At 36.6% G+C, this 13806-nt stretch overlaps 1 protein-coding gene across 1 annotated transcript; it reads left to right on the top strand.

The window, feature by feature from the left end:
* The first annotated feature begins 7689 nt into the window (after nucleotides 1–7689).
* Nucleotides 7690–12038, top strand: LOC128552174 (uncharacterized). Its single transcript, XM_053533197.1, has 4 exons — nucleotides 7690–7791; nucleotides 8423–8950; nucleotides 9373–9492; nucleotides 9813–12038. Exons 1-4 carry the CDS (start codon nucleotides 7728–7730, stop codon nucleotides 9941–9943), a joined length of 843 nt encoding a protein of 280 aa, XP_053389172.1. The 5' UTR covers nucleotides 7690–7727; the 3' UTR covers nucleotides 9944–12038.
* Nucleotides 12039–13806: the final 1768 nt, after the last annotated feature.

Genomic DNA, 13806 nt, shown 5'->3' with positions numbered 1-13806 from the left:
AGTCTACTTACTTATTACCTGAGGATGAAAAAAAACGTGTTTTTTAAATGTTGCTCTTAAACAAGGGTTGCTCTTAAACAAGGGTGGCGGTTGAACTACTAAAAGTACAACAACAGTTAATTCACAACAAATCGTACGGTATGTTTTATAATCAGTAGAAGCTAGTCGTATTTACACTGATGAGACCTGTTTCACCCATAAGTAAAGAATTCACAGGTCCATCATGAAATATTTTCCCCAGCCGCGATCAAAAATATCGCTACCTGGGTATCAATAAACATAAGTAAATAATATTTTTCAACAAGAGCTCATTGGTTCCCTTTAACAAATGTGTAATGCTGGGATCCATAGAGTTGAGCATTAGCTCTGTTTATACATCATGTTTTTATTACAGAAAAATACACACTATTCAGACACATATTTAGAAATATATATTGAAGGAATTCAACAAATTTCGCCCCTCATGTCATTTTCTTTCTTGTATGGACTCAAAGGCACTGACCTCTAGATGTTCGCTAAAATGATCTTTGTTTAAAATTGAAGTTTGGTCATATTATGAACATTTGTTTCTAAACTGTTGTAAAATGCAAAAGCGAGAGAAAAAAACATGCCCGAGTTGGGAAGCGATCTCGGGCTGCCGCGGCAATACAAAATTTCCTGCGACCTTGACTAATACATCACGGAAGAATGCTTTATAATTAAGGCAGCTTTCCTCCGGTATCCCGTTACAATGGAAAAAATATTTTAAAAAACCCAACTAATTCTTATGTGTTTCCATAATTAATAACCCGTTCGTAGCTAAGTTTTAAAGCCTCTTCAGAAATATCGCAACAATTTTCTGATATATCTTAATTACCAAATTTTTCTTCTTTTCTTCTGTTGTCGTACTATCTGGAGGCCAGTGCCTTTAAAAGTCATAAAAAACTATACTGACGAGATAAAGAAACGCCTCATTGAAATTTGGCGTTATTTTTTTCCTAACGCTTTTAATTGTTGTGAAATGTAGTAAATCTACATGTACTCTGACCGACAAACACAGTGAACAAAAACTCGCGCGATTTCATTCAGCCATTTGTTCACTTCATGTACCTGGTCATGATTTCCTCGTGCAGTCCGTGCATGTAAACCATGTGGTTTGATTGAACGATTTTTGCACATGTACATGTGTAATACGACACACAACCATATTTTCAGCTATTCTCTGAAAAAAACATTAGTTTTCGTAATGCCGAGGCTGAATTCTGAAGAGAGGGCTCAGGTTTTGGCTATGCTTGAATGTGGGCGAACGCAGGAACAAGTTGCTAGACGTTTTAACGTCTCTCGTTCGACAATTGTGCGTCTTATTCGACGTGTTAGAGACACGGGAACGTCTATCGATAGACCACGTTCAGGTAGACCGCGTGTAACGTCAATACGACAGGATAATTATATACGTCAACGTCATTTACGTGACAGATTTGTGACGGCGCAATCTACGTCACGTATAGTTGTAGGTAACCGTGGACGTCCAATTAGTCGACATACAGTGAGAAATCGACTTAGAGAACGCGGAATTACCTGTCGTAGGCCCTACCGCGGTCTAATTCTAACGTTACGCCACCGTCACCAACATCTTATTTGGGCCCGCAACCATCGCGGCCAGCGTTGGCAGAACGTAGTGTTCAGTGACGAGTCGCGTTTCAACTTGTGGAACGCCGACGGACGTATCCGTGTCTATAGACGACGCCATGAACGCTACGCAAACAATTGCGTTTTGAAGCACAATCGTTACGGTGGAGGTGGAGTAATGGTGTGGGCAGCAATCAACCATAGGTTTAAGTCCCAACTCGTCGTTTGCCAAGGTAATCTCACAGCCAGGCGTTACATCGACCAGATATTACGTCATGTAGTTGTCCCTTTATTCCGTCAACGTCAAGGATTAGTCTATCAGCACGACAACGCGCGACCTCACGTTGCACGCGTCACCAGGGACTTTCTACAGGCTAGAAACATTAATGTTTTACCTTGGCCGGCGTGTTCACCGGACTGCAACCCGATTGAACACGCGTGGGATTATCTCGGACGGCGGTTACGCCAACGTCAACCCCAGCCAGCAAACGTCCGGGAACTGGTAGCAGCGCTGCACCAGGAGTGGGCCAGAATCCCACGGTATCTGTTACGCAACTGGTGCGGCTCTATGAGGCGTCGCCTTGCTGCTGTGGTTGCTAGCAGAGGTGGCCACACGCGCTACTGATTTTTCTAATGCAATTTCTCCGACCGGGCTATTAAAATTCAAGATTTAAGCTTAATGCGACAATGAAATGATTTCTTATTGACCATAAATTCTTGTAAAGCATCTAATTTGCGAATGGAATTGTTCTTTTCTAATTTTGAATCACGGTTAACGAAAAATTGTATACCGAGTTTGAATGAGGCGTTTCTTTATCTCGTCAGTATATATTAGTTTCATATTGACTATTATATATATTAGCGAGAAATCAATATCTTCACCCATGGATATTTTTCTTAAATACTGCAAACATTTTATTAGTAAATTTAACGCCCATTTTATCTGTTGGCTACACCACGCCCATGTTCCGAGCCAGGGGCAATAAAAATGTCAATTTAGAAACAACCTACCTCCGTTGTTAAAATGTATACAGTTCCATTTTTCACACTGTTGGCGATGGTTTAAGAGCTTTGCGTTCGCAAGGGCTGACCCTGTAAAAAAAAAGCCGAAGCCTTCAATTATTGTCCCAGCTTTTGAAAAATGACACATTACTAATACGGATGTTTCATATTATAAAGCATTTACTCCCTTGCCATTTAGAAAAAATCCTTAGCACGAATACATGTTATTTTCTAATGATTGGTTTTCATTATTATATAATGAACAGTATATACGTTCATGCATACTCTTGGGGTATTATGAATTTTGCTTTATTTAAAATATTTGACGGACTTCATATTCGACTAACTTTCAAAACGACACTCTCTTTTTTGACACCAACTACTAAATCCATGTTTATGCAACGATTAAGGTATTAGAGTTTAAAAAATGGCATTCGCTTGGTATATTCTTAATGTTGACCTTGTTTTGCCCTGTGTTGCAATTTTTAAACAATTTTTACCGTCCGATTTTTTTATAAATTTTGTATCATTTATGATATTTCCTCAATGTCAAGTAGAGACAAATTTTAAAGTGATGGCCATTGTCCAAAATGTTTGCAGAGAATTCATTATCCCAGTAAGTTTGATGAAAGAAACGTCTAACTATATAATTAATTATGAAACACAAAATAAAACTGATAGTATCATAATTTTCTAGGGTACCTAAAGTAAAAGGATTTATTGAGACAGAATTCTAACTCCAACATTGAAAAATTAAGGTCGAGTCCTATGGGACTGTTTAAATTTGTCACTTCATTCAAAAATAAGCTTGGGGCAGAAGTAGAACCTACCTACACTTCCTCCACAATATGTAATATAAAGAGTAAAGGCAAAATAGAGAACTTTTACCGCATGTAACTCAGAGGTAAATTCACTTTGAACAGCAAGAAATCGCTCATCAAATAAAAAAAATCCAATTTTGTACAAACGTTTGGTGGAAATCCACCAGATGATATAAGAGAAGTGGCAAAAACGTCACCATAACTCAACTAGGCTTGGCAATGGCCCTTTTTGGGGAAGTTTGGTGTAATGTCTCCTGGTGGTATCCGGACAGTTTCGCCGCGGACAAGGTAAATCATTGAAAAACCAATGAACAGGAACATGCCGACAATATGCACAATGAGGCTTCGTATTGGTCACACCTGTAAGGTTTGGTGGAAATCTTTTCAATAATATAAAAGAAGTGACCAAAAAATCTTAAAAAATCAAGAGCAATAACTCCTAAAATCACCAAACCATATAATGCCGGCGATATGCACAGCTAGTCTTAGCAATTATCACTGATGTGAAGTTTGGTGTAAATCTGACCAGTGACGTCAGAGAAGTAGTGTTGGCAAACTTTGTGACAGACTGACGGACAGACAGCACTAAATCAATTTGTTTCCTCCCTGCACGTGGGATCCACAAATATATCATAATTTCGTCTGTTGCCATACTTATTTTCCACACATGCGTTTAGCTTATGCTATGTGCAATGTCACATGACATTCATTGATACACTATATTAATAATATACCTAAATTGGTTACTGTAAAAGGTTTCTAAATCAATCTTCTCTATATAGTTATTATAAGTTTTACTTATCACTGATGTGCTTTTTTGAACACAACTGTATTACTGTGTCTTATAAGTTGATTGGCTCCAATACTGGTGCGTTTAAACCAATACCCAATCCCTAGTACGTTGGCTTCTACACCATTATTTCGTATGTTTATTCCATTTCCTAAAACTTTCAGTTTTATTCCATCTAGACCGACACTACCTTCAGTATCAATGTCATATCCAGCATTTACAGTTATCGGACCAGCTCTTGCAGATACTTTTCCCGCGTAGAGTCCACCACCAACACCCGTCCATTTAGCTTGCGCTTCTGCCCCAGCATACGGACCGGTCAATGAAACCCCTAGCCGGTGTCCATATTGCACCCCAAGGCTGCACGCAGAGACATCAACCCTCACCTCATGTCCGATGCGAGTGGATTTATGCATTGCGTGCGTATATAGACCTTTAACGTGTGCACTGTATCTACCGTTCCGGTGTTCGGCTCTAAAAAGTCCTGCATGTGCATACCTCTTCCCACCCCCTATTCTTCTGTGTCTTTTAGAGCCAAGCCCAGAATACCAACCATTGAGAACATACTTTTCTCCATCATCGCTGTCTCCATCCTCAACTGCGTTTAAAATACTGTCTACAATTTGCTCCCATTTAAATCCGACACTGCTGTGCCTTTCCGGGTGCCTGTTTAAGGCAGCGGCTCTTATTTGTGCTCGTATGTCTTGAAAACGTATACGTTTTACAAATTCAAAAGGGAATATGATATGGGTGGCTGTTTAATGACCGTCTTTTCCTGATAAAACGTGAATCCCATGCATTTATTAAGCATTTGGTTTAAGTGTAGCGGTTTTGACTTTTATTCATCGTATGGTAACTCTTGTAACAAAAACTAAATCAATACTACTTGAATTACCTCCCTTGTTTTTCTCAAGACCTGTATAATGCAATTTATTTTATGTATTAAACTATGAAATGCTCCACACTTTAAAATTTCATGTCTTTTTATTAGTTGTTTTATTAGATACAAACTGTGAACTTTGTTAAGATTGTTGTTTCTCGACTTATTTATAATCTCTTATTCAGCTCTAATCTAGGAGAAAAGTTTAACTCCTGTCCTATGTATACGCAATCAGTTCACGGTCCCAGACGGTCATATTCCGTTCTGGAGCATACATTATAAGTCTCACACTGCATTTAAGGGTGTTTCACAGTTCTGGCAGCATTATTCTGTCCAGCGCATTGCATTTGTAAAACTTTCACTTTATTCTATTTTAGCTGGTCATAATTTATAGTCAATTTAGGTTTTTCTGTATTCACGCTCATTTGCATTTACAAAGAGGTAAACAGACGGCCAAATTCCGATCTGTGCTACTAGGGAAGGTTCCGACAGTGGATTCCCGAACGTTTTGATAGATGGCCTTTTTAATTATAGTCGGCTGATAATATTTAAGGGCAATCGCTTATCTAAAGGTGTTTTATTATTACTTTTGTAGGTTCTGATTTCCTACTTATGTGTTACTATTATAGGGTCACATTTGTTACTTGCCTTTAAGGGAAATATTCTGTTTGATTGTGTATTTTGTGTATTAGAGATAAGCCTTCTGTTCTTAAATTATCAAGGTCACTATATAGTTGTTTAAGGTTAATCTGTCAAATTTTACGGATAACACTTAAGGTTTACTACTAGTAAAATTAGTATAAATACGTTAATAGCTGGAGTTTTTCTTAAATTGAATAAAGTCATAAACTGTTTATCAGCTTGGTTCTTTCTTTGTTGGCTGGATTTTAGAGTCAATGGATATACCCAGAGTCGAACCTAGGGGACAGTAACCTCCCTGATATAACACAGCAAATCTTATTGCCAGGGTCAGACAAAGTTGGAAGACCGGTAGGATAAGGTCCACATACCGAACACAGGTTGAACTCGGGAGAAAGAATCATTCTACCTCCCGGGATCTGCTACTGTAAGGTCATATACCCATTCAGTCCATCAGGGTAAGTCCACATACCGAACACAGGTTGAAATCGAGAGATAGAGTCATTCTGCCTCACGGGATCGGCTGGTGCGAGGTCATATATCTATTTGGCCTTGACCGGTGTGTCCTACCGGCCATAAAAGCACTTGCTTGACCCTTGGCGATACAACAACAACCATCTTACTCAAAACGGTTACATAAGATTCAGGTGACTCGATATTTTTTATTAATTTCATCATGACTCTTAATACGCAAACAAAAAGGTAAATCAGATAAGGTTAATCAGCTGAAGTCATTTTGATCCATTAATTTTAATATTGTTTCGTGTACAATAATGTATAGCCAATTTATAGCTGCAGTCACAACTACCCTCAAGGAAACACAATGGAAGACAAATCATGGGTCTTTTACGAATAAACTGTAAGTTAACACAGGTGACAGAAGTCGACACGGTATCCCTTGCAAATTGGGGTAAATGGTTCGATACATTAACATTCGCCATGTTAGCATTGCCACATCTTATTTGACAAGTATTCCCTGAAACTTCAGGGTTTCTGGTAGAACCTGTGTTAATAAATTGTGACTCGTGCATTAATTGTTCAACATTTATAACAGAGCACCTACCGGTATCGTTCTGTAGCAGGGGATCATCGCCAAAATGGTCCAGCTCTGCTTCATCTGACCTGCGCTTCCGGCTCCGGTTCAAGTCATCCGCCGGCGGGGTGCCCCGCCCGGCGTTCCACGGTTGTGTGACTCTTCCTGCCTCTAGGTCCTGTTCATCGTCAGTGTCAGGTATTTCAGGTACTGGTGCTTTCGCTGCTGCTGGCGGTTGTGCACGAGCTTGTGCTCTCGTCCTTCTAATTTCTGGAGCCGGCGCCGGCATTCGTCTATTTACCGGCACTGGTGCGTGCTCTCTTCTATTACTTACCTCACGCTGTGGTGGCCGTCTCCTCTCTCGCCTGCGACGTGGCATATTTAGCAAACAAATTGACTTTGAATTAAAGTTTAGAGCTTCGTACTAGACTTCTGTCTTGTAGAAATTCGACTGAGAGCGTTACACGTGAGTTTTTCTTTACATGGACTGGTTCCCACATACTACGCTTAAAAGAACCGGGAATGAAAACCAGTTTTGTGACTACAAGCGTGACCATCGCTCTACAGTGGCGTAGCTATTATTACAATGGAACGCTATTTTTCGCAAAAATAAAATGAATTATTTTTTATTCAAAATAATATTATTTCTTTTGTTTATTTAAAAAAAATCGACCTTTGACTTACGCATTAAAAATCGAAATAAGGTCCCTTTTACGTCTTACATCATATTTTGAGCGGATTTTGTTGCATTTAAGTTCCCTTTTCTATTTCGAATTCGCATAACGTTCTATTTACTCAATCTGTGAATACTCGAGGTTTATAGTTTCTGAACTCTCTTATAGTGTAACTTTCTAATTTGTTGTGAAATACATAAGGTAAATATCGGGTATTTCCTTGTTTATTCACATAAACACTTTAAGATTAAAGTGGAAGGACATAAAGTGTTCTTAAACTATGCGGCCAGTAGTTGTAATTATCGTATTTATTGGAATTTTACCTGCTGTTTTGACTCAGAAAGGTATGATTAATTTAAATTATCTGTATGTAAGTTAAGTCTATGGACTATAGTATTTTTTTATTTTATGGTCCTTTGGGATTATGGAGTCCATTAAATAGATGTGTAATGGAGTTCCGCTTAAGCCGGTGCTAGGGGGCGTGAGAGGTGTTGCACATTTTGTTACCTCTCATGAACAGACGCAGTCAAACCGAGTCTGCTATTATCTTTTTTGTTTGCATTCTATGCTTCAAAGGGATCTTTTTACAGTTTTTATTAGCACAGGAATCATCTGAGAAATGGTACCATTTTGTCGGACCACCAATCCACTACCCTTATACCATGGACTTAGAAAGAATCAAAGACGTAAATATTTTTGAAAGACAGCACATGACATGAATCAAATCAGTTAGTTCTATTGTCCTCAGTAGTTTATTTGTAAAGATTACTTGAGTTATTTTTAGATCTTGGTTTCGCCTGACGAATTATTCAAAATAGAAAATGTGGAAACCAATATCACAATTTCGTATATATTGAATCTCAGTTCAAGCTTGCATATTTTCAATCACAATATCAAAAAAAGATTCTTTTCATTGTCTAAGGCCACTTACTTAATACATGTATGGTTGTTTTTGATGATGTGATTCTATTTCAGAGCTACAGATAAAATATCAGCAGACATGCAGACCGGTAAGGGCTCTTATCTTCTGGCACCTCAACATGATAAAATATATATTTGATGTACAACGACACTTAATATCTCGAATTATAAACAATACACGTGAAGGCACAAATATTCGTTTGGACGTAATAGACACAAAAGTAAGAAATGTATTAAGTATGAAAAAGGACAACACAAACGACTGGATTGAATCCATAACTAAGGTTAAACGTGGAAGTTCGGAACAAAATATAATTCCATACAAGTCCTTGGTGGGAACAATATCCAACTTTACAAATGAAACTGTATCAGTAGCAACAGAATTATTCTTTGTGGTGAATGACAAATCAAAGCTAGATGACGATGAAATTGCAATAAAAGAATTGAAGCGATTCAAGACGTATGTTGTATTCTACGGAGAAAAGACACCACCAAAGTTCTGGACAAATCTCGCCACAGATAAACACCGTCTGCTTGAACTTAACGACAACTTTACTAAATTCCTAAACCTTACATGTCAAGGTAACTGTTCACTGTACTTCTCCCATTAGAGCACTTTATATATGACCAAATAGAAAATAAAGGTATTATTATATAATTTTGCGCATCTGTTAAAAACTAATCTGTTTATCAGACACACAACTGAGTGTTAATTAAATGGTTTGTTTTAACAGCGGCAATATTATGACTGTCGATGAAAAAAATCTTCAAGAAAAATGTAGTTAACTTGTATTGTATATATTCATGTTATACCGTCTTGTTTACATGTTGTTTTACTACATGCACTGGGATCTTTTTTTGAAGATTTGTTTTATTTTGTCTTATGTTAACTTATTATGTGGAGGTATTAACAATCGCAACTGTACTTACATTTTACCGTACTGGGTCACAGGCTGTGCCAATATACCATGGTAAATTTTGATATGCTTTTATTTTCCTCGCAGATTCTAAACTGCAGTGTGATACTAACAGGTACTGGACTGGAAAAGAATGCAGAACATATACATTCATCTGTTCGAAAACATACACAGAAGCGTCTCCGTATTGTGTCCAGAAATGTCCTTGTATGTCCATTTATTCAATATATTTGATCATTTTGATATATTATATGTATATTAATGTGTCATGAAGTTAAATCATCTCTTTATTGATCTTTTTAGAAATACTTTTCATCAATATTCATATTTAGACTGGACTTTACATACTTAGAGTATCTATAATTTTCTATAGTAAACTAGGCATTTATTAAATACCTAAATATTATGAGCGATAGGCTGGCACAATTTATTTTTATTCACAATCAAAATTGGACTATTCATTTTATTCATTTAAATTTTACACTGCTACGTGCTAGCTAACATAGGTACATATGTCTTGCTTTCAGATTTTAGACACCGAGACAACAGAAGAGACCAACCAGAGAACGTTGGATGTAACAGTCTAGTTCCCCATGATAAACTGATATACGTGTTTTCTGTTTCTGTCTTGATATTGATGAGTCAATTACTTCGATAAGAAAAAAAAAAACAAAAACAAAAACAAATTACACTTTTGGGTAGCCGGTTTATGGACACAGTCTGAATTGAACTTGATATGACGAAAAGTCTGAATGTCACATAATAATTTACAGTTTATGAAACAGTCGTAATATCACGTTTTGTTCATACGTCTTGTCCATACAGTTGCTACTCAGAAAGTGGAATAAAAACAAAAGCAGTGAGAACGGCCAAAACAACCTCGATGGCATAGGAAAAAGAGCTAGAATTAGAATCCATTAACGATTAGGAATATATTAACATTCACTTTGTACATGTGAAATAGAGGTTTCTACTACATAAACTGTTCTTATTGATTACAGACAATACATAGCAAGAGCCGACAAGACAGTAAATACACATATCAACCATTTACATTATTGTGCCTCCTTCGAAGACGAAGCGGGTATATTGATTCCCCTCATTGTTGGTCTGTCTGTCGGACAACCATTTGGCTATAGAACTTCATAGAAGATCAAAGTCACAATGGCCTTTAGTAACTAAAGAACGCTTTAGTCTACAGTCATTAAACTTCGTAGGATGGTTATCTGTGGTCAGTGGACCCCCATTATTATTGTGGGTCAGTATGTCAAGGTCGCCGTGAACTTGAGACTGAAGACGGTTTCGGCTCATTAACTAAAGAACGCGTTGGCAAAAGCCGTCAAACTTCATAATATGAGTGCATGTGGTCGGTAGATGATCTGTATTGTTTTGGGGGTCATAGGTCAGAGGTTAATGGCACAGCGGCATCTAGCCTGTAAACGGTTCCCGTGCGCTTTGGCTGTCACATTTAGTCAATAGAGTACGCATGTTTTATTTGAGGTCATTTAGTCGAAGGTCAATGCCACAGCATACCAAGCTACATACACATTTGTCCCTGACGAGCCATCAGGAGGGGTTTCCTACAAACAGCTCTTGTCATATAAGCTGTTATATCTTTCCATTAACAACACACAAAAAGCCTGTGCTTGTAAGACATAAAAATGTAACCTATTTGGATGTATTAGTTTCTATATTGTGTTGGAATCGAACATGTTTGTTACATCATACTGAATAGATTGTTTCAGAATAGTTTAGTTTTTGAATTTATAGGAAATTTGTGTTGTCGTTATGAATTTAATGTACAATTACTTCAATATAAAATAACATTGAAGTGTATGTCTGTAATCTATGCACAAATAGTGATACACTATATATGCATTGTGTTTAATTTTAACAGCATTAACGTTTCATGCCGTTGCAAAAAATCAATCAACAAATTTATGATTAGTGTCGTTGGGTTGGTAGGTTTCCGCCTGACCGAAAAGCGGAGTTGGAATGGTTAAAATGTTAGTAATCATGTATAAAATATAATCAGAATGGCCGTTTCTATCTACATTAATTTTCAACTATTCAAATTTATAAATGCTTGCATGTTGCATTTGTTGCTTAAGCTAGGCATATTTTTCAGGGGTGTAAATTTTATTAGAAAGAAACGTGTTTTCTTCAACACTTCGTTTTCTGTTGTTTTTTTCCTGCGTGTCAGAGTGTCAGAAAATTAAAAAAAAAACGATTGAAATTCTAAATGTAGATCCAATTTTGTATGGCATAAGGTTGATTATCTTCAAAGTTAAAATAGATAGAGAATGTAAATGTTCAATCAGTTACAATGCACCTTTCAGTTTTATTTCCTAGTAAATGAATCAAACCAATTCTTTTATAATTAATGAATTTCGTTTCAATGGATTGTTTATATTAGGCATAATTTTAATATTTTGAAAAGTTTAGATTTGTGCTACAAATAGAACTGAGTGTATTTTTGGTTTTTTGAATTTATTCTAAATACGAATAGCATCTAAAACTAGTGACATTATTAGTGTGGAGAGTGTGTGTTGTATATACTTTTGTGGAAAATCTTTGCTATATATACTTCTGTGGAGTATGTGCTGCTTTCACTTTTGTTGGGAGTCTGTGTTGTATATACTTTTATAGGGAATCTGTGCTGTATACTCCTTTGTGGAGAATCTGTATTATATACATTTTGTGGAGAGTTTATGATATATATACTTTTGTCGCAATATATATTTGGAACTTTTGACTATTTGTTATTACTTCATGTGTACCTCTAACCAAGTGGGATGGTGCCATTCACCTGTTCTACGGGAAGAAGGTGCTCGGCTGTGCCTTTAATAATACCTATAACTGTCGTGTGATTTAAAATCCAACATACCAAACACATGAGTAATTCTTTGAAAGGAGTAAAATTGAATTCAGTTTGCAAGCACTTATCTCTGTCAATTTTGTAAGAATGAATTAAATCCAATTTCTTTAAACGTTTAAATGAAAAGAAAGATGTGGCAAATTGATTGTATACAAGTCCTCAGCTTGAAAAAACATCTACAGCATGCTCTCTCGATATCATGACAAAAGCAGTTAGACATTCTTATAAATAACTACGAAAGATGTTGAAAAAAGGTTTATTCCACGAAACAGTGAAGTGAGGCGTTGCAGTTTTCGCATACAAACGTAGTCTGGTGATTTTCAACACCTACTATCTAAATATCTAAAAATATTGAGAGATTTTGCTTGTCAAGCCAACAGTATATCACGAATAAGAATGCGTAATGTGTGGGATAGGATTGAGATTCCCTTGCAAGTTGTATTTGATGTGCTCATAGTACAGACTGTAGTACTAATAGCAGCAATCATGAACGATATCCTCAATGGTTATTTTGTCCAGCCTCCTAGCTTACACAATAGTTTTGTTCAATAAAGATAAGTTACATTTCTTCAGATTGAAAATGAATTTTAGTGGATTTTAAAGAGAGAAATTCTTAAAGTCTAAATAAATTTTATAGGTTACTTTGATTCAAAGGTTCACTTCGTGATGTAATTTTTTATTCTATGCTAACTGATGAAACACTGAAAATTATCGGCGAAATATTTATCTATTTCACTCAAAGTGCCGAACTTCTTTTTTTGCAGATAAAATTATCTTCCTTGAAATATACTTTTTCATTACCTTCCTTTGTTGCCTTTAGAATTACTGGTACCCTTCAAGCCATACACAAGTCATGTATAGGTAGACACTCCTATATAGAACAAGGTAGCTATACTAAAGGTTTTAAAAGAAATAATGTAATGCTCTAGAAATGTTACCTTGGTTGTTTGAACTTGCAATTCATACGTGTGCTTCCTCCATCATTCGTCTGTTTAGTATCGTTTGATAGATTACACTGGCGACAGTACATTTAGTTGGCTGTTGTCTTAGTCTATCCTCTCAAGACATCAACTCAAACTTACGTAATATGCCAGCATTTTCGTGGAAGTACTTTTCCAGCCAGGTGCCAGTTGCGTTCCATCCTATTTCGCGACATTATTTGTGATGATGTGCAGCTCATAGATCAATATTTCCTCGCCGTTTCTGTTGAATCCATGATAATATTTAATTCTGCAGCTTGATTGGCATAGGCCTTTCGGTTATTCCCCAGTTGTTTACGTTTTTCGTGTTTTTTTTTTTTAATTTGACCTTCGCATATGTTTGCGTGGTAAACAAAGCAAGCTTCCGGCCATTGAACAAACTGACGCAATTACAGTCTTTAAAAACAAAATGGCGTCGTGTTGATTTCACGGACATGATCACCAATATTCGATATCACTCGACATAAGTGACCATAGTTATTTAGCGGATGAATCATAATATTATGTAACACGGTAGCCTAAATAAATCCGAATTTGTCACGAAGTATCTTACTTGAATATGTAAGTATGTAATAAACATTAAATTCGTTGATCCTCACAAATTAGCATAAAATAAAAAGAAAATGTGTTTGTTTTCAGTGTCACATATCGAAATATATCTTC

Source organism: Mercenaria mercenaria, unplaced genomic scaffold, assembly GCF_021730395.1.
Source record: "Mercenaria mercenaria strain notata unplaced genomic scaffold, MADL_Memer_1 contig_2105, whole genome shotgun sequence".
Taxonomy (NCBI): Eukaryota; Metazoa; Mollusca; class Bivalvia; order Venerida; family Veneridae; genus Mercenaria; species Mercenaria mercenaria.
Note: the sequence above shows the minus strand (reverse complement) of the source record. Positions and strands in the feature narration are given on the sequence as shown.

Excerpts from the sequence above, each read along its gene's own strand:
- LOC128552174 (XM_053533197.1), top strand. The coding sequence starts at position 7,728 with ATGCGGCCAGTAGTTGTAATTATCGTATTTATTGGAATTTTACCTGCT. Across the intron at positions 7,792-8,422 it reads TGCTGTTTTGACTCAGAAAG|AGCTACAGATAAAATATCAG; the intron begins GTATGATTAATT and ends ATTCTATTTCAG. Across the intron at positions 9,493-9,812 it reads TTGTGTCCAGAAATGTCCTT|ATTTTAGACACCGAGACAAC; the intron begins GTATGTCCATTT and ends TCTTGCTTTCAG.